This window comes from Ochotona princeps, chromosome 2 (assembly GCF_030435755.1).
Source record: "Ochotona princeps isolate mOchPri1 chromosome 2, mOchPri1.hap1, whole genome shotgun sequence".
Lineage (NCBI taxonomy): Eukaryota > Metazoa > Chordata > Mammalia > Lagomorpha > Ochotonidae > Ochotona > Ochotona princeps.
This window is the reverse complement of record NC_080833.1, coordinates 43,177,272-43,197,588: the sequence shown is the minus strand read 5'-3', so window position 1 is coordinate 43,197,588 and position 20,317 is coordinate 43,177,272. Positions and strand designations below refer to the sequence as shown.

Sequence of the window (20,317 nt, the reverse complement as noted above, 5' to 3'; positions counted from 1 at the left end):
GCCCCGCTAGGGAAGCAGTAGTCTGAGACCCTGATACAAAACTTGTGGGTGGGGCAGAAGTGAAGCAGGGCCACCTTGTGCTCCCCTGGCACCTCCATCCAGCAGGTAGTGCTGGGCTGGCATGTGACGTCTGCACTTGTCTCAACTGAGTGACCCTTGTGGATCTTTGACTGTCACAGGAGCTGGTGCGTGACAGATAGACACTTGTTGCGCCAGCCTGGGAAGCCATGCTGAAGGCTCAGCACCTTCTGCTAGGAGCCCTGAAGTTAGTCATCGGGCAGCCCCTCACCAATGACCCTTGGCCCGCATACGTCTCTGCCCCATGCGGATCTCCAGCCAGGTCCAGCTGCCCAGCTCTGCTACCCTGGTTCCTTAAACGAGGGACACTATTTTGGCCGAATGAGCTTCTTCCGCATGTGCCTTCACAGCATCTGAACAGGCAGGGCAGATATCCCCTCCGGACAGGTGAGCAAATTGAGGCCCAGAGAGAGGAACTGATTAGCCCCAAGTCCTTTAGGAAGTCGGTGAAGCAACTAGGGCAGCCCGGGCCAGAGGCTCTTCAGACCCCTAGTGGGACAATACCTTGGCAGGGGGCACAGTCAGATATTTAAAATCACAGTGTTCCCACCCTGAGTCTGAAAAACATGCCCTGGCATTGAGATCCCAGGAGGGTTCCTGTTGAGGGAGATGGACATGCCCCAGGGGACAGGAATCAGACTTCTGTGTTTTTAAAAACTTTCTTCATACTTGCATGATTTTTAAGAAAATTGTACTTGGAGCCCAGCGCAGTAGCCTAGTGGCTAGAGTCCTCACTTTGCACACCAGGGTCCCATATAGGTGCCAGCTCTAATCCCGGCGGCACTGCTTCCCATCCAGCTCCCTGCTTGTGGCCTGGGAAAGCAGTTGAGAATGGCCCAAAGCTTTGGAACCCTGCATCCATATGGCAGACCTGGAGGAAGCCTCTAGCTCCTGACTTCAAATCGGCTTAGCTCCAGCCGCTGCAGCTGCTTGGGTAATAAATAAATGGATGGAAAATCTTCCTCTCTGTTTCTCCTCTTTGTGAATCTGACTTTCCAATAAAAATAAATCTTACTTTTTTTTATTTGAAAAATGGAAAAAGGTTATTTTCCACTTGCTGGCTTGCCTTCCCAAATGGACAAATGCGGCCAGGACAGGGTCAGATGGAAGCCATAAGGTGCACGTTAGCAGGAAACGGATCAGAGGCATAGAAGCCAGGGTTTGGGCTGATCCTGGCCCATGGCTTGGCCTGGAGCCGTGTGCAGAGGCAGATGAATGAGGCCATGAGTGAGCCAGAGCGGCCATCCCTGGACTGCACACTTGCTGTTTAGAACTCATAAGATTGGGGCTCAGCGCAGTAGCCTAATGGCTAAAGTCCTCACCTTGCACATGCCAGGATCCAATATGGATGCCAATTCTAATCCTGGCTGCTCCACTTTCCATCCAGCTCCATGTGGCTTGCTTGAAGTTGCACAACTTTTATGATGCAGACAACTGCTAAACCTCAATAGGCATCATTCCAGAGAAACCGCCTCCCAAGCCCCAGCTGACATCTCATTCCTGGCTGATTGTTTGAGTATTTCAGCAAGAAGCTTGCTGGAGTCCAGCTCCAGATGAGTCCAGAACTTGAGAAGGGTGCGTGGATGAGGCGTAAAGAGAAACGAAATGGACCAGTACAATTCCATGGTCATCGTGGACAATGCACGAAAGCTGTTCACTTTATTTATACAGAACTAGTCAAACTCTGGCTCAGACTTTTTACCTCATGGTCAAGTGGGTGTTTCTATGGATAATTCTGCCATTTGTTTCACCTTAAAGCAGGATGTTATCCATCCTGACCCTGTGGTCAGGAAGTTCTCAATAGATAGCGCATATCAATCAGTAGCACATTCCTACTACAGTCCTCATTCTACAACTTAATCTTGAATCAGTTAAGGGAGGAAATGCATCACAGAAGGAAGGACCTAAAGATCAAAAAAAGAGGGAAAGAATAGATTCCCACTACACCTGGGGACGTAACAACCTTGATTAGTATATGGTCAGTGGGGGCAGCAATAATAAAAGGCCCTTTGGCTAAAACAGTATCAGCAACATCAACTTCCAAGCTCACATTGGTAGTAAACATTAACTCCGCAGAGGCAGACAATGCCTAAATAGATTATAGAATTCTTCCACAGGGTGGTCCGGTGTCCATGCAAAGGGACGTGGAGCTGCATTCAGGTGGTTGTAGAGATATCCTTGGGTCCTGCCATACAGCGGGAAATTCCTTGCGGCCCTGCCTGCAATGGAACAATACTCTTCACACCTTCCTGTCTGCCACACCCATCACACGGACCCCAGCAGAATCTGGTATCAAAGCCAATTTTAAGCCACTTTCTATGATGGTGGTATCCCATTTGGATGCCAGTTCCAGTCTCAGTTGCTCCATTTCCAATCCAGCTCCCTGCTAATGTGCCTGGAAAGCAGCAGAACCCAGGTGCTTGGGTACCTGCCACCCATGTGAGAGACCTAGAGGAAGCTCCTGGCTCCTGGCTTTGGTTTGGCCCGGCCAACTATTGCAGCCATTTGGGAAGTGAACTAGGGAATAGAAGATTTTCACTCTATAACTGCCTTTCAAATAAATTAATCCAACTTAAGAAGGAAGGGAGGGAGGGAGGAAGGAAGGAGAAACAGAAAGAAAGAAAAATAAAGGAAAGGAAGGAGAAGGGAGGGGAGGGGGGAGAGGGCAGGGAGAAGAGATGCAGGCAGTGCTCCCAGGAGGCATTCCAGGAGGCAGGTCCAGAAGCACCAGCAGGCGATGTCAGGCAGGCAGACCCCGCCCCTGCTCCTGGACAGAGCAGCCCAGAGCAGGAACCAGCGTCAATATTTGCCTCTCTCAGCCTCCCATGGCCCAAGCTCCGGGAACGGTACTAGCAGTACAACAGGTTCCTCCTCGCTGTGCAAACACGCAGGGGTAGATGAATGGGATTAAAGCAGCTCAGCCTCAGTCCCTCAGGAGACTGGCCTGCAAATCCAGACTGGTTGAACCACCTGCCTCTGCTGTTTGCCAGAGATTCCGCTCTCATCCTTGAGCTCACAGAAGCACAGGCCTTCAAGCCAGCTGGGAGCTCAGGCCCAGCCAGGATGCCAGCAGAGGAGGAGCCCTGCCTCCTGTGAGGGAAGAGGGCCACCCAGCAATGCCCAGCCAGAGGCAAGGGACCACTCTGAATCCCTCTGCAAATAATTGTGTATATACATGATAATTACATGTGAATTATATAGATATTACATACAATGGAATGCACCGCTTGAGGAGGGTTTTAAACCAGGGCTCAACGGCTAAATAACCCTCATTTTGTAAGTGTTGCCTTTAAAGGATCCCATATGGGTGCTGGTTCATGTCCCAGCTGCTCTACTTCCCATCAAGCTCCCTGCTTGTGGCCTGGGAGAACAGTCGAGGATGGCCTGAAGCCTTGGGATCCTGCACCCGCGTGGGAGACCCACAAGAGCTCTGGGATCCTGGCTTTGGATTGGCTCAGCTCCAGCTGTTGCAGCCACTTGGAGAGTGAATTAATGGATGGAAGATCTTTCTCTCTGTCTCTCCTTTTCTCTGTATATCCGACTTTCCAATAAAACATAAAATAAATCTTAAAAAAAAAAAAAAACCCTCAGGAAGTTCTGGAGCAGGGTCCACAGGCTACACGTTGGAGAAATCACTTATTTATTTACTCTTGTGCTCAATAAGTGATATTTTAAAGAGGCATGGGGCCCATTGTTCACACTAAGTGATTTCCCACACAGAAGACAGGCTGGCTTTAGAAAACAGTTTATCTTCGCATGTAAGTTAACAACACCTAGGAATCACCCCATCTATATTCTGCAGGTCATGAATTCCTACCTCCTTCATGAAAGCAGCGCATCCATAAAACAAAGCCTAGACTTTCAGAACTCCAGTTCAGAGACTAGAATGGCCTGTTCATATCCTAAGAAAGGTTTGTTTTGCATCAGCAGCAGAGATGGGTAAGAGCCTTGAGGAAAAGGAGCCATTTTGGGATTGAACCAATGGATGATGTCTGTCTCTCCCTCACTAACTCTGCCTTTTAAATAAGTAAATAAATCTTTCAAAAATAATAACAAAAATAAAACAGCCCCCAATTTCTGTCATTTTTTCAAAGAATAAAAATTTTTTAAAAAGTTAAGGACAGCAAAAAAGTTTATTTGAAAAAATTACTATGTATTGAAAATATACATTACAAATTATTAACATACCTCCATAGCATTTCCCTTCCCTACCACAAAAGTAGAAATATCTGTTTGCTATGCCAATGCCACAGGTAACATCAAACACAAAGGAAACCCTCAGCCATGCCTTCTCTTTCACTATAGTTTTGGGGAACAGGGCTGCACACAGCTGCCATCAGTAGGAATTCAGCAGGTCCCAGTCCTGCACAGTGAGGCACACATACTTCTGCTTGGGAGCCTGTGGGGAGTTACTCGGCTCCTTCTCTGACTCCTCAAAAGTCCTCTTCTTGCTCTTCTGGGGCTCCTGCATTGAGATGGCAGTGTCACAGTTCAACAACGGCCCCTGGGCCTCTGCAGGCTTCTCTTTCCGGAACTGGAGCTTCTCACTGGCGTCCAGGCAGGTGTCGTCCAGGGGACATCGTAAAGAGGCCTCGGCCAGGAAGCGGTTGCCATCTATGAAAGTTATGAGGAGGGGAGGAGGGAGTTAGGCTGGTGACGCGGTATGCTGAAGCCTGCCAATGTTCAGAAATAACAAAGACCGAAACGAGACATTTTCTTTTCCTGACAATATCTCTGTGGACAGTGGTAGCGTATATGGGAATGATCTTACGCTGGTCTCACATGTAGGGTTCACATCCCAGATCTGCCTCCTCCTGGATGAACCCCTGCGCAAGTGGCTTTCTCATCTTTCAAGGTACAGACACTATTTTAGGGGTGGGCATTTAGATGCCTACTAAGAACCTCGCACATCCTTGGAGTGCCTGGTTGTATGACAGCTCTGCCTGATGATGCAGGACCTGGGGGACAACAAGCAGGGCTTGGGGGGCTGGCTTCCTGCCATCCAGACATGGCACCTGGAGTGAGTTTCTACTTTCAGGGTAGATGGGAGTGCAAGTGTGCTTGTATTCCTCCTCTACCTCCAGCTCCCTCCTCACAAACAGAAAATACAAAAAATGAAAGGCACCAGTGTTGTAGCACAGCGTGTTAAGCTGTTGTCTCCAGTGCCAGGATCCCATGTCAGAGTGCTGGTTCAATCTGACTCCCTGCTGCTGCACCTGGGAAGGCAGTACAAGTTGGTCCAAGGGCTTGTGCCCAGGCCGGTCAGATAGGGATGTAGTTCTTGGTTTCAGGTTTTGGCCTGGCCCAGCCCACCCACTAAGGCCATTTGGGAAGTAAATAAGCAAATGGAAGATAACTAATACGTGCTTTTTCTGTCTCTGAAGCAAGTGTGTGTGTGTGCGTGCGTAGCCATTCGCTCATATACACATATACATAATTTTAAATTTAAAATCTTTCGTAAAGGTGATATAAAGATAATTATCTAGGGCCCGACACAATAGTGTAGCAGTTAAATTCCTTCCCTTGAACACACCAGGATCCCATATGAGAGCAAGTTCTAATTCCGGTGGTCCCACTTCCCATCCATCTCCCTGCTTGTGCCTGGGAAAGTAGCCGAGAACAGCACCCCGTGGGAAACCCAGAGTTGGCTCCTGGCTTTGAACTGGCTCAGCTCTAGTCATTGTGGCCACTTGGAGAGTTAACTATTGCATGGAAGATCTTCTTCTCTGTCTCTCCTCCTCTCTGCGTATCTGCCTTTCCAGTAAAAATAAATAAATCATTAAAAAAAAATGTCTATAAAGTACTTAGCATAATGTTTGGCAGGCACTGAAAGTTCAAAAATTGCAAGCTGTTACTACTCAAAATCTAGAATTGACTTTTTAAAAAAATATTTATCTTTTTTAAAAAAGATTTATTTATTTTTTATTGCAAAGTTAGATATACAGAGAGGAGGAGAGACAGCAAGGAAGATCTTCCGTCCTATGATTCACTCTCCAAGTGACCACAATGGCCAGTGCTCTGCCGATCCAGTCAGGAGCCAGGAACCTCCTCCAGGTTTCCCATGTTGTGCACGGTCCCAAGGCTTTGGGTCGTCCTTGACTACTTTCTCAGGCCACAAGCAGGGTGCTGGATGGGAAGTGGAGCTGCCAGGATTAGAACCAGCGCCCATATGGGATCCTGGTACGTTCAAGGCGAGGACTTTAGCTGCTAGGCCACCGCGCTGGGCCCTAAGTATTTATTTATCTTTAATGGAAAGGCAAATTTAGAGAGGAGAGACAGAGGGAAAGATCTTTCATTCATTGGTTCATTTCCCAAGTGGCTGCAACGGCCAGAGCTGAGCTAATCTGAAGCCAGGAGCCAGGAGCTTCCTCCAACTCCCACAGGGTCCCAAGGCTTCAGGCCATACTCCATTGCTTTTCCAGGCCCAAAACAGGCAGCTGGAAGGGAAGTGGAGCAGCTGGGACATGAACAGCCACAGGGCCATTGCGCCAGGCCATACTCTGTCTTCTAAAAGCCAAATTCATGGCACAACCTATCCAACAGCATCATCTTACTCAGTGTTAACTGGTAAGTTCTCGATTCTTATTTCATCATCTTTATAATGATAAAGATCCTTCATCTGGATCTTGTCACTGATAAAATAAATACAAAAAAATTGAAAACTCTGGGCCTGGCGTGGTGGCCTAGCAGCTAAGTTCTTGCCTTGAACACACTAGGATCCCATATGGGGGCTGGTTTTAATTCCAATGGCCCTATTTCCCATGCAGCTCCCTGCTTGTGGCCTGGAAAAGCAGTCAGGGATGGCCCAAAGCTTTGGGACTCTGCACCCACGTGGGAGACCTGGAAGAAGCTCCAGGCTCCTGGCTTCAGATTGGCTCAACTCTGGCCATTGTGGTCACTTGGGGAGTGAACTGGTATATGGAAGATCTTTCCCTTTTTGTCTCTCCTAAACAAAGATACAAACAGATGTATTTACTCGAAAGGTGGAAATACATTCAAAGACAGGCATATCTACTAGTTTATTCCCCAAACACCCACAACAGCCATGTTTGGGCTAGGCAAAGCCAGGAGCCAGAAACTCCACCAAGCCTCCCACATGGGTGGCAGGGGTCCAAGTTCTTGGACTATCTTTAACATCTCAGGTATATTAATAGGAAACTGCATCAGAAACAGAGTATCCAGGATCTGTACCAGCATCCTGATATGGGACAGCAGTGTTTCGAGGCGCAGCCTGCCCACTGACCAAGGATTACAAGTTCCTCCTTACTTTTCAAAGACTGGATATCAGTCTATTCATGTAAATACGGCACCTTTTTTGTACATTCATCTGTTCATGGACTCTCAGGTTGTTTCCACTTTTAACTCCTTTCTTATCTACTCTATTTACTCCTGTGTCTCTCTCTTTTTTTTTTTTTTTGAGAGCTGACACTAGAGTGCAGTGGGTTAAGCTGCTGCTTGGTAGCCTGAATGCTACACAGGAGTGCTGATTCAAGTCCTGGCTACTCCAGCCTTCCAATGCAGCTTCCTGCTCATCCTCCTGGACAGGCAGCGAAGGATGGCCCAAATGCTTGGGTTCCTGCCATTCAAATGGACAGGCAGTGGACGAGGCCTAGGCTCCTCGCTTCTGCCTAGTCCAGCCATGAATGTTGTGGGCATCTGGGGCATGAACAAACAGACACAAGATCTCTCTTGGTCTCTCTGCATCACTTTGTCTTTCACATAAACTAAATCTTTGAAAAAATAAATCTTTTTTGGAACAAGACGGGACATAAATAACTATAAAAAACGATCTTCCTGGTGTTGATGCTTAAGAGCTCTTGGATGGTCATCGATAAGTTAGTACTGTCATAACATTCCCCATGGCCAGGAGACAGGCTGACTGCGTGAAGGAAAGGGATTCCTCACAGAAGTACTGAGCTGTCTTTCGAGGCTCCACGACAGCCGCTTTCTTCAGGGGTTTCACCGTCAGGCGCTCCCACTGCCGGACAATCTGCAATACATTTGGAAAGAGTGGAATCTCATCAAAATCCTGAGACTTGAACCTTGAGCCTTTCACGTTGCCCCTGGCTCCCTTTCCAGGAACACAAACCCCTGTGGTACCATTACTTCAGGACAAGGGACAGCCCCCAGGCAAGCCTGGCTTTTCTGAAGCCTCAGCTAGCCTAACTCTGAAGCTGTCTTTACCACTCAAAACTCCAAGCGCACCTCAAGCTCAGGCCTGCCCTGGGAAGCCTTGGCCCTAACATTCTTCACACACGCTTAGATTCCTTTCACGCCTTCAGACACACCACTGGTAACGCCAGCTCAGCAAAATGCCCACGTTTCCACATTCTCAACAGTTCATGATTTTGTCCCATTTTAAAAAAAGAACTCTTACTAACATAGATTTCTATTATTGTAAGCTTCTACAAACTGTTTTAGAAATTTGAATATAAATTACACATAAATGAACTTAATGATCACCCTAACATACTGGGAGTAAAAGAAAGAACTTCACGTGTAACAGTTCTCATTATGGTACACGACAATCTGATCACAGACAGTCACAAGACACATTGCAGGACACATGGCAAGATGCAGTTGAAGAACACAGTTTCCTTCCTGAGCTGGCTCTGCTGTTGACAGGCTCTCAACTTCCTTGTCTGCAAAACAAGGCTGGGTAACAGCTCCTGCTGCCCAGGGCTGCTGGAAGGCTCCAGGGAGACAACATACAGCAGTTGTTCATCACAGCACATGCCGCAGGAAAAACGCATGTGGTGGTTACTGCTGGCATCTTTCTATCATCTTTCCAGGTTACAGAAAGTGGGGACAGATTTAAGAGGAGGCTGACATGGATAAACCAAACATGTTGACTTGGAGGCAAGAAAGGAAACCTGTTCTTTCACAAAGAGAAATATTCCAAGAACACCAGTATGAATTACTTTTCAGGGACAAGCTCCGTGGTGTAGCAAGTTATACTGCCACCGGTAGCACTGGCATCCCACATGGGTGCTAGTTCAAGTCTCAGCTGTCCTACTTCCAATCCAGCTTGTTGCTGATAGCCTGGGAAAAAACAGTGAAGGATGGCCCAAGAGTTTTGGCTCTTGCCCCAGCATGGGAGACTTGGAAGAAGTTCCTGGTTGCTGGTTTCAGCCTGGCCCTTGTGGCCATTTGGGGAGTGAACCAGCTAACAGAAGACCTCTGTCACTCTTTCCCTCTCTGTAACTCTGCAGTTTAAATAAATAAATCTTTAATAAGAGATGCCTGGGAATAGGAAAGAAGAAAATGACTGCTCTGCACAAGCTGATTTTGGGTACCAGAAGACTATGACACTGTGCACTAGAGGGTGGTCCTGAGACAGTAGTGGGGAGGACAGTAGGGGGAAATAATTTATACTTTATTACTATTTGAAAGGTAGACTAACACAGAGTAACACAGAGACAGAGAGAAGTCTTCCGCCAGCCGGCTCACTCCCCAAACAGCCACAATAGCTGGAGCTGGCCCAGGCCAAGCCAGGAACCTGGAACTCCTTCCAGGTCTACCACATGGATGGCAGGGGCCCCAGCACTAGGGCCACTCTCCACTGCTTTCCTAGGCACATTAGCAGGGAGCTGCATCAGAAGCAGAGCAGCCAGGATATGAACTAGTACTCTGATATGGGATGTGGGCAAGAGAAGGGCAGCCCAGCCAGCTCTGCCACAGCATCCATCTGTATCTTTTTAAAAAGGCTTTGCTGGGCCCGGCGGCTTGGCCTAGCGGCTAAAGTCCTCGCCTTGACCGCGCCAGGATCCCATATGGGCGCCGGTTCTAATCCCGGTGGCTCCACTTCCCATCCAGCTCCCTGCTTGTGGCCTGGGAAAGCAGTTGAGGACGGCCCAATGCATTGGGACCCTGCACCCACGTGGGAGACCTGGAAGAGGTTCCAGGTTCCCGGCATCGGATCGGCGCGCACCGGCCCGTTGTGGCTCACTTGGGGAGTGAATCATTGGACGGAAGATCTTCCTGTCTCTCCTCCTCTCTGTATATCTGACTTTGTAATAAAAAAATAAATCTTTAAAAAAAAAATAAAAATAAAAAGGCTTTGCTATTTCTACCGGTTCACTCTGCAAGTTCCTGCAACAGCCAGGACTGGGTCATGTGGAGATGGGTAAAGCCGTCAGCTAACTCTGCTCCTGTACATGTCAAGTGAAACCCAAAGTGCAATAGGAAGAAGTTATCGGACAGAAAGCATAAGCTGAAGAGAAAGAGGATTGAGGGGCCACAGGCCGAGGTGGCTACCCACGAGACTGAAGACTTGTCTGCAGCAGAGACGCGATACCTGAGCAGAGGCCAGCCTCTCACGAAGTACAAGGCAAAGCCAAGTTTGGCTCACAGTCTCATCAGTGGTCCCTGTCTTCCTTTTTTTTTTTTTTTAAAGATTTATTTATTTTTATTACAAAGTCAGATATACTGAGAGGAGGAGAGACAGCGAGGAAGATCTTCCATCCTATGATTCACTCCCCAAGTGACCACAACGGCCAGTGCTGCACCGATCCGATGCCGGGAACCTGGAACCTCTTCCAGGTCTCCCACGCGGGTGCAGGGTCCCAAAGCTTTGGGCCGTCCTCGACTGCTTTCCCAGGCCACAAGCAGGGAGCTGGATGGGAAGTGGGGCTGCCGGGATTAGAATCAGCGCCCAATATGGGATCCCGGCGCGTTCAAGGTGAGAACTTTAGCTGCTAGGCCACGGTGCCGGGCCCCCTGTCTTCCTTCTCGTGCAGTCCTGAACAATATTTTTACCAATTTTGTAAATATTAGTTTTTAGTAACTCTATGACCATTTTTAGAGGGAAGTTCACTTATCTATTTTTTTTGATTTAAATGATTTTATAAAAACAGGTGAAATCATCTGCTGGCATTTATTTTATAGAACAATCAGAAAATAGTGGGCAATTGAATTAAGGACATTTTGACCGATGTGGGGGTCAGCTGGACATTCCACTAATGGGGGACTGTTTCCCACCCCTCAATACCTACACCCCACAGAGACTGACAACTGGGAGATGAGGTTGTACAACTAATCTGTCACAAGTATTTTCTTTTTCAAAATCATTACTTGTTTATTTGAAAGGCAGAGATACAGAAAGACAGAGAGGGAGAGACAGCTCTTCCATCCACTTGTCTACTCCCCAAATGGCTGCAATGGCCAGAGCTGGGCTGGTCTGAAACAGGAGCCAGGAGCTTTCTCTGAGTTTCCCAGGTAGGTTCAAGGACCCAAGCACTTGGATCATCTTTGTTGCTTTCCCAGGCACATTAGCAGGGAGCTGGATGGGAAGGGGAGCAGTCAGGACTCAAACCAGAGCAGCAGGCAAAGGACTAACATGCTATGTTATGTCATAACCACAACGCTGCCCTGTGTCATGATTAATTTCAATTACTTTTTTTTTAATTTGTTGTTTCTGTTAAAAGCATCTTTTAAACATTTATCACTACATCATTTTAAACATTTATCACTACATCATTTATCACTATATCTTTTAAACATTTACCACTACAACAAACAGCATTTAAATTCATTCTTAAACAAGGTTACATAACACGTTTTCCCAGGCTAAAAGCAGGGAGCTGGATGGGAAGTGGAGCAGCTAGGACATGAACTGGTGCCTATAAGGGATCCTGGCATTTGCAAGCAAAGGATTTAGCCACTGAGCCATGACGCCAGGCCTCATTTTCATTTACTTCTACTTCCATGTTGTTTAGTAAAACTGTTTCCTATAGTGAACCCCTCCTGTTGCTCTGTCAGAATCCTGTCTCTCTGTAAAGTCTTTGGCTGGGCCAGCCCAGATAGTTCAATATCCTAATCTTGTTAATGTGCCATGGGAGATTGAAAATCAGAGAGCCAGTGTGGCAGCACAGCCAGCATCCCATATCAGAGTGCTCGGACAAGGTCTGGTTGCTCTGCTTCTGATCAGCTCTCTGCTAGCATGCCTGGGAGGGCAGCGTTAGACAGCTCAAGTGCTTCGTTGCCCATGTGGGAGACTCAAATGGAGTTCTGGGCTCTTCACTTCAGCCTGAACCAGCCCCTAGAACTGTGTTCATTTGTGGAATGCATGCAAGAGTTCATTCTTTCCTCTGTCACTTTCTCAAATAATAAAATAAATCTTGGAAAAGGGGTTGATTTGAAGCTGGAGAGTCACTGTGATAACTTTTAGAAAGAATGTCAATTCCCGGCTTTTTAGATATTTAATACGTATGTTAAGAATTATATACAATATCTCAGAGCATGCCCCACATCCGGGACTCGGGGTGGGCGGGAAACCGGGTGGGGCTTCTCCCTCAATATCCCCCTTTACCTCAGATACATGATGGAAACAATATGGACATAATAGTATTACCCACTTCCCTATCCCCCTGAACCTTTTTTTTCTTTTTCTTTTTCTTCCTTTAACTGTAAATAACTATGTAAAGATTGTCAACAACAACACAATAAAATAGATTAAAAAAATAAATAAATAAATAAAAATAAAAATTAGGAAAAAAAACTTTCAGGCCAAAAAAAAAAAAAAAAAAAAAATTCCCTCAAAATCCAAAAAAACAAAAAAGAGAATTATATACAAAGTGAAGAGTCTGTGTATCAATTTGCAACACCAATAAAATCTCAATTTTGAGCAAAGGCTTTGAAAAATAAGAAAACAAGGAAAGGGGCCAGCGTTGTGGAAGAGTGGCTCCTGGCTGCAGGCAGGGCCAGACATGACTACAGTGGCATCCTGGGAGTAAACCGCTGCTTTGCCTTTGAAATACATATGGAAATATAACCAAAAATCAGAAAAAAAGACAAAGATGAAAGCATCAAAGTGAAGTTCTGTCATTAGCAGAGCTTGGTGAGAGAAGGACAAGACACGCCTTCCTAAACCTGGGAGAAATCTGCCCACAGGGAGAGCTGTGAATCCTGGAGCAAGGCATCAGGGTTTAGCCTTTCTCCAGAAAGTGACACTCTGGTAAGAAAGTCTGCCCTAAGGTCAGGTCAGATAGCTTTTCTGCATAGTGGACCCAGTGCTCAATTATTTTCCAAGATGTCTTGGAAAGACATTTGTAAGATCTTATTTTTTTCCAGGTTTAGGAAAGATGAGGCATAACACAGAGGCTGAGATCTAAGATCTCACCCCCAATGCAGACTCCTTAAGTAGACAGGTCAGTTAGTGCCCGCAGGGTCTGCTTAATGCCAAGATGGCAACTTAGCCAAGGAATACTGAGAGGACTAACGTGTGCCCCATATGTTGGAGAAAAGACCCAAGATGAAAGTCAAACCAACGTGGCAGTACCTGGTCGGCCCAGCCCTCGGTCTTGCAGTTAGTGTGATCGAATTCCTTCAGAGACACTTGGGAGAGGACGAGGCCCATGCGGGCCTGCAGCTTGTGCTTGATGGCGTTTACATCCTAGGGAGGGAGACAGACCAGAAACCCAAACACAGCTGTCAGCTCTTACTTGCTTTCGGTAGCGATGAAACACCATCACACACATCAGCCCTTTCTGAATATCACTTATCAGAAGCAAACTAGGAAATTGTGGAGTCTGAAAAAATGAAAGAGAGACAATCAAAAATCTTACCTTGAGCCCTGTCCCAGAGATATCTAAGCAGCTTAGCTTTCTAAAACAGAACAGGTATCCAATTCCTGCATCTGTGATCTTAGGGTTACCTAGATGGTAAAAACAAGGAGCATGCTGTTTTCATTTTTAACTGCTGCCAAAATCTCAACCAAACGCTCAGAAAAATGCAGCAACTATGAAATACTCAAGGGGCAAACACTGGAGGGTAAGCCAAATGCAGCATTCTTCTCTTGTAATACCCAGGCTCATAACACAAGACTCTGAAGATCTTTTACTGCTCTTATTCGGAGGACTTGGGGATGAGGAGAAAAATAAATGATCCAGACAGTGACCCCAAAGGGCTGGTTCTCCTTGAACTATACATAAATAGCACATATAAAGATGTGGCCACTTCACCTCTAAAGCAGTAACATTTATTTATATTTTTAAACTTTATTTATTTGAAAGGCAGAGTGAGAGAGAGAGAGATCATCCAATTGGCACTTGCCAAATTTCCTCAATAGCCAGACCTAGGCCAACTGGAAGCTGGGAACCAGAAACTGCATCTAGGACTCCACAATGGATGGGAGGAGATCCATTTACATGAACCATGAATCTGCTGACTGCAAGAGTGCTCGCGGCGGGAAACTACGTCAGAAATGGAGGTGGGACTTGAATTCAGGAACTCCACCTAACACGTGGGTATTCCAAGTAGTGGCTTGAACCACTGTGCCGTAACACCTGCCTCAATCTTCACCATAAAAAGAGCTTGGGGGCTCGGCGGCGTGGCCTAGTGGCTAAGGTCCTCGCCTTGATCCCATATGGCCGCTGGTTCTAATCCCGGCAGCTCCACTTCCTCTCCATCTCTCCTCCTCTCAGTATATCTGACTTTGTAATAAAAATAAAAATAAATCTTTAAAAAAAAAAAAAAGAGCTTGGGGGCCTACTACCTGAAAGCCAGCATTCCATATGGTCACTGGTTCAATTCTCAGCTCTTCCACTTTCAATTCAGCTCCTAGCTAATGCACAGCAAGGATGGCCCAAGTATTTGGGCCCCTGTACCCACAGGGAACACCTGGTTGAAGCTTCGGCTCCTGGCTTCAGACTGGCCTAGCCCTGGCCAGTGCATTACTTAGGGAGTAATCTCTCCCTCTCTCTGTGCGTAAATTCTGTCATTCAAATATATAAATCTTTAAAAAAAAATTTTTTTTTCAAGAGTACTTTGACACAAAGGCTTACACTGCAGCACAGTGGGTTGAGCTGACCCATGTAATGTCAGCATCCCATATGAGAGCCAGTTTAAGTCCCAGTTATTCCACTCCCTGCTAATACACCTGGGAAAACAATGGAAGATGTCCCAAGTGCTTGGGTGTCTATCACCCACACGGGGGACACCTAGATTTCCAGGTTCCTGGCCCAGTCCTGGACCAATTGTGCCCATCAGTCGATGGAAGATCTCTCTGTGTCTCTTTCTCTCTCTCTGTGTAACTCCGACACCTTTCAACTGAGACAAACAAATCTTTTTAAAAAGAGTACTCTGGGCCCGGAGGTGTGGCCTAGCAGCTAAAGTCCTCACCCTGAACGCGCCGGGATCCCATATGGGCGTCGGTTCTAATCCCGGCAGCTCCACTTCCCATCCAGCTCCCTGCTTGTGGCCTGGGAAAGCAGTCGAGGACGGCCCAAGGCTTGGGTTCCTGCTCCCACGTGGGAGACCTGGAGGAGATTCCAGGTTCCTGGCTTCAGATTGGCGCAGCACTGGCCGTTGCGGCTCACTTGGGGAATCATTGGATGGAAGATCTTCCTTGCTGTCTCTTTTCCTCTATATATATATATCCGCCTTTCCAATAAAAATAATAAATCTTTAAAAAAAAAAAAAGAGTACTCTGGGGCCCGGCGCCTAGTGGCTAAAGTCCTTGCCTTGGACGTGCCGGGATCCCATATGGGCGCTGGTTCTAATCCCAGCAACCCTGCTTCCCGTCCAGCTCCCTGCTTGTGGCCTGGGAAAGCAGTCGAGGACGGCCCAAAGCCTTGGGACCCTGCACCTGCATGGGAGACCTGGAGGAGGTTTTCGGCTCTTGGCTCCGGATTGGTGCACCTCTGTCCGTTGCGGTCACTTGGGGAGTGAAATATCAGATGAAAGATCTTTCTCTCTGTCTCTTCTCCTCTCTGTATATCTGACTTTGCAATAAAAATAAATAAAAATCTTAAAAAAAAAAAGTACTCTGACACAGAAACTATCACTCCTGATACTATCTTGCACTATTTCCAGAATCTTCTCTCATTTCAGAATCCGCATTTAGGATAAAGTTGTGAAGACTACAAGCATAGTTCCTGGTGCACTACATATTCTCAAAAAATATTAATGAAATGACCACATGTCCCTGGGAATACCCATCTACCCACAGGCTCATTTCAGACAGCTCAGAGAGGTTAAGTGGTTGATCCAAAGGTTCACACAAGGCTGTTCATACCATGGATCAGGCTGCCTGGTTGGCATTATGAGTGTCACAGTGTAGTCTGCAAGGGCTTTACCTACCCTAAGGAGGAGGCAGGTGCCAGGGAAGGGGCATGGCCAGGCGCCAAGGGCCTCTGGCCCTAGTCCTGCTCTGACACTAACCTGCTGTAATACCTAGAGAGGCCACCTTTTCTTTATCACTTCTAAAATGAAGGAGAACCAGGTGACCCCCAAGGCCATTCATGCAACAATAATTATCCACCATTTCTAATAAAACTTACAGGATAAGTCTAATAGTGTTAGATTCCCAAGGCCTCGTTTCATCACGCGAACGGGTGCTGTCATTTTCCGCACCCCGGCGTCAGACAAACAATTATCCTTCAGGTGGAGCTGAGTGACACTAGGGAAACAGAAGGTCAGAGAGGAATTACAGACAATGTGAGACAGTCTACACGTGAGAACACGCTTTGACAACTGCCATTTAGAATAACAAAACATCCCCCATCTCCTGGTATTTCACACCTACTGCATTTTCAAAGATTGGTTTATTTTTATTGGAAAGGCAGGCTTATAGAGAGAAGAGACAGAAAAATCTTCCATCTGCTAGTTCACTCCTCAAATGGCTACAACGGCCGGAGCTGAGACAATTCAAACCCAGGAGCCAACAGCTTCTTCCAGGTTCCCCACATGAGTTCAATGTCAAGGCTTTGGGCTATCCTCTACCACTTTCACAGGTCAGAAGCAGAGAGCTGGATGGGAAATAGAGCATCTGGGACACAATCCGGTGTCCACATGGGATGCCGACTCTTGTTCGCAGAGGATTAACCAACTGATCATTGCACTAGTTCCACACCTAACACATCTCACAGAGTTCAAAGTCTCTGGGCAGCATTTCAGTCCCCGCAGGAGGGTTCATTCAGGAATCACTGCATCACATGGTACTGATCTCACCTGGCAGAGGGCACTGAGGATATAGGGTCCCATCAGGTGCCCAGGGACTGTGGCCAATCCTGCACTTCCAACAAATTGTGAGAAAACCAAATGCATTCTAAGTATCTCAACAGACTGTGAAAGACTTCTTCTTCTTTTTTTTTTACAAAGCAAGTAATCCTCTACTTTTAACCAGCTTTCCAAGTCTAGACTTTCGTCATCCTTGCACAGGGGCCATGATAATCTTCTCTGTATCGTTCCGATTTTAGTATATGTGCTGCCGAAGTCTACAGCACCCAAGTCTTGACTTTCAGAGTGGGTTTACAAAGTATCCTCCTAGTCCAATCCACCCACACCTGAAACTTGAGTGTTAACATGCTCACCCTTTCTTCAAATCAAGGCCAGGGTCCTAACTAATGTCACATGAGAACACCTTGACACAGGGCAGCCCATCACTGCTGGCATCAGCAGTAGGCATCCAGGAATCAGACCCTGGGTGTCAGGGCGTGAGTGAGAAGGTAATGCAATCTTTTTGACCTCCTCTCTACTGGTCAGATTAACCTGAGATCTCCTGAACTATGCACCGATCATATGAACTTGGCCATTTCTGTAAATCATGTTTTGAAAAAGAATTTAATATTTCATATTCCTTATAATTTATATTTCACTTAAAGTTACTTAAGAACGTGAGACATGGCATAACTTCTTGTCTCTCCCTGAATAATGTAGCAATGGAAAAAAATGGAGGGCAAAAATCACTTTTAAACTCAGGTAGCCTCAAGCATTACATGTCAATATAAAGGTTTCAAAAAGTTACCCCCCGAGTGGCTTTCCTGAGGACTATTCCATTTATATAGGTTGGACCAAGTGAATGGAGGCTGAAAATGCTTTAGAAAAAAAAAAATTAACAGATAAACATAAGAAGGGAGGTAATCAGACGATCCCACTGAATCATACTTTTAAGAACATTTTTAAAATAAAAATGTTTCAGGGCTGGTGCTGTGATACAGTAAATTAAGCCACTGCCTGCTGTGCCAGCATCCCACATGGGCACTGGTTTGGATCCTAGCTGCTGTAATTCCCATTCAGCTCCCTGCTAACGCACCTGGGAGAGCAGCAGAGGATGGAACAACTGCTTGGACCTCTGCACCCATTCTGGAGACCTGAAAGAAGCTTCCGGCTCCTGCCTTTGGCCTGGTCCAGCCCCAGCAGTTGAGGCCACCTGAGCAGCGAACCACTGGATGGAAGACCTCTTTTTATCTCTCAATTTGTAACTTTGCCTTTCTGATACATAGAATAAATATTTATAAAATAAACAAACAATAAAAATATATCTACCAGCGTTGGCAGGTCAGTACCTAGACAGGGCCTCATTGGTGAGGTGTTCTAGAAGCTCATGCTCATCTCCAAGCTTGCAACAGGAAAGATCCAAGCAGGTAAGCTCCCGGAAGGACTTTATCTCCTCCAGTTTCTCTGAAATCACCAGATACCTGTGGATTGGGGACAGCAGTCAGCAGTCTTTTTACTTTCTATTTTTAAAAATTATTTATTATTATTATTATTATTTTAAATTTGCTTTTATTTTTATTGGAAAGTCAAATATACAGAGAGGAGGAGAGGCAGAGAAAAAGATCTTCTGTCTGATGATTCACTCCCCAAGTGGCCACAATCGCTGGCGCTGCGCCGATCTGAAGCCAGGATCTAGGAACCTCTTCCGGGTCTCCCATGCAAGTGCAGGAACTCAAGGCTTTGGGCCGTCCTCGACTGCTTTCCCAGGCCACAAGCAAGGAGCTGGATTGGAAGTGGAGCTGCTGGGATTAGAAACAGCACCCATATGCGGTCCTGGTGCATTCAAGGCGAGGACTTTAGCTGCTAGGCCATGGCGCTGGGGCCCACGACTGCTCTACTTTTGATCCAGCTCCGTGATAACTGCCTAGAAAGCAACAGAGGATGGCACCTGCCACCACGTGGGAGACCCAGAAGAAGCTCCTGGATCCTCACTTTGGATCAGCTAGCTCTAATTGTTATGGTCATTTGGAAAGTGAACCAGTAGATGGAAGATCTCTGTATAAATCTAACTTTCAAGTAAAATAAGCCTACACACACACACAAAGAATAAGTAAATCTTAAGCCATCTGGTACATCAATACAGCAAGCTAATCCTCTCCCTGTGGCAAGCACCAGCATCTCCACTTCCCATCCAGCTCCCTGCCTGTGGTCTGGGAAAGAACAGAGGATGGCCCAAGTTCTTGGGATCCTGCTCCCATCAGGGAGACCCAGGGGAGGCTCCTGGCTCCCAGCTTCAGATTGGCTTGGCTCTGGCTGTTGTGGCCATTTGTGGAGTGAACCAACAAATGGATGATGCCTCTCTCTGTCTCTGTTTTTTCAGATCCCTCTGTAAAATCAGTCTTTCAAACAAAGATAAACAAGTAAAAGGATATGAGCTGAAGCAAGTTGTTAGAGAAAACATCTGCTTTGTCATTAGATAGACAGTCCTTAACAAAGGTGTTGAGATCTGACTGAGAAATTCCAAGCTTTAGGGTACTCAAAATATTAATTTTTATTTTTAAAGTCACTTTTTACCTGTGCTGAATATCTGGTGATTTGAACATTACGGCACAGTGAAGAACGCTGAGCTCTAATCTACACACCTTTAAGAACACACCAACCTAATATTTGGTAGAACATCTCATCTCTTGTATTATGACCCAAGTTTGAACGGTTGCACATGTCACCACGTCACTGTTGTCCTGCCAATGTGACTTCCCAATGTGTGTAGCCTTGCTCCTGAAAGAATTCACTCTAGGCGAGACAGTTATTGGGACAAGCCATGGCAACTGAAAAGCACTGACACACCTTATGCCCAACTGGTAGCAGGAAGCCTTGGGGAGGCCTCTGGGGGAAAATGGCGGTCCCAGCGGCATTCCAGAGCCTGCGCTTCACCGGGTTTCTGACAGCTTATACCTTTCAGATGAGGTCAACGAGGAAAAATGAAAAGGATCAGGCATGACAGGAAATAGGAGACCAGCTAAGAAGACAGGAGAGCTGACAGTAGCAAGACAGTGCCTTTCTCACCCACTCCTCTTGGAGGGCTAGTTCCCACAGCCACTGAGTGTGCTGGCACCGGTGGGGTCAAGCCCAGCAGCACAACCCAAGTGCTCCAAGCAGGCCTCAATCAGCAGAGGGCAGAAGGGAAGCTAGGTTGCCTTTCTTCCTCTTTCCCACCCAAAATATGATGCACTCAAACCAATCACTGGCCTGACAGCAAGGCACAGATGGTTTGAGGCACTGACAGCCCCGTTACACAGGG

At 46.7% G+C, this 20,317-nt stretch overlaps 1 protein-coding gene and 1 non-coding gene across 4 annotated transcripts in view; both read right to left on the bottom strand.

Moving 5' to 3' along the window:
- Window positions 1–4,191: 4,191 nt before the first annotated feature.
- Window positions 4,192–20,317, bottom strand: part of LRRC42 (leucine rich repeat containing 42) — a 26,458-nt gene continuing 10,332 nt past the window's right edge. For 2 of the 3 annotated variants that reach the window (XM_004588694.4, XM_058655561.1), the window contains exons 3-8: window positions 18,366–18,497; window positions 16,359–16,477; window positions 13,644–13,732; window positions 13,358–13,471; window positions 7,984–8,068; window positions 4,192–4,692 (exon numbers count right to left, since the gene is read on the bottom strand). In XM_004588694.4, coding sequence (XP_004588751.2) covers window positions 4,415–4,692; window positions 7,984–8,068; window positions 13,358–13,471; window positions 13,644–13,732; window positions 16,359–16,477; window positions 18,366–18,497 — 817 coding nt within the window. In that variant the 3' untranslated portion in view covers window positions 4,192–4,414. The remainder of the gene's footprint in view (window positions 4,693–7,983; window positions 8,069–13,357; window positions 13,472–13,643; window positions 13,733–16,358; window positions 16,478–18,365; window positions 18,498–20,317) is intronic. The other variant, XM_058655568.1, reaches the window with a different exon arrangement.
- On the bottom strand, window positions 17,197–17,303 carry LOC118758696 (U6 spliceosomal RNA). Its single transcript, XR_004995792.2, has one exon. It is a non-coding gene; the product is annotated as a U6 spliceosomal RNA (small nuclear RNA).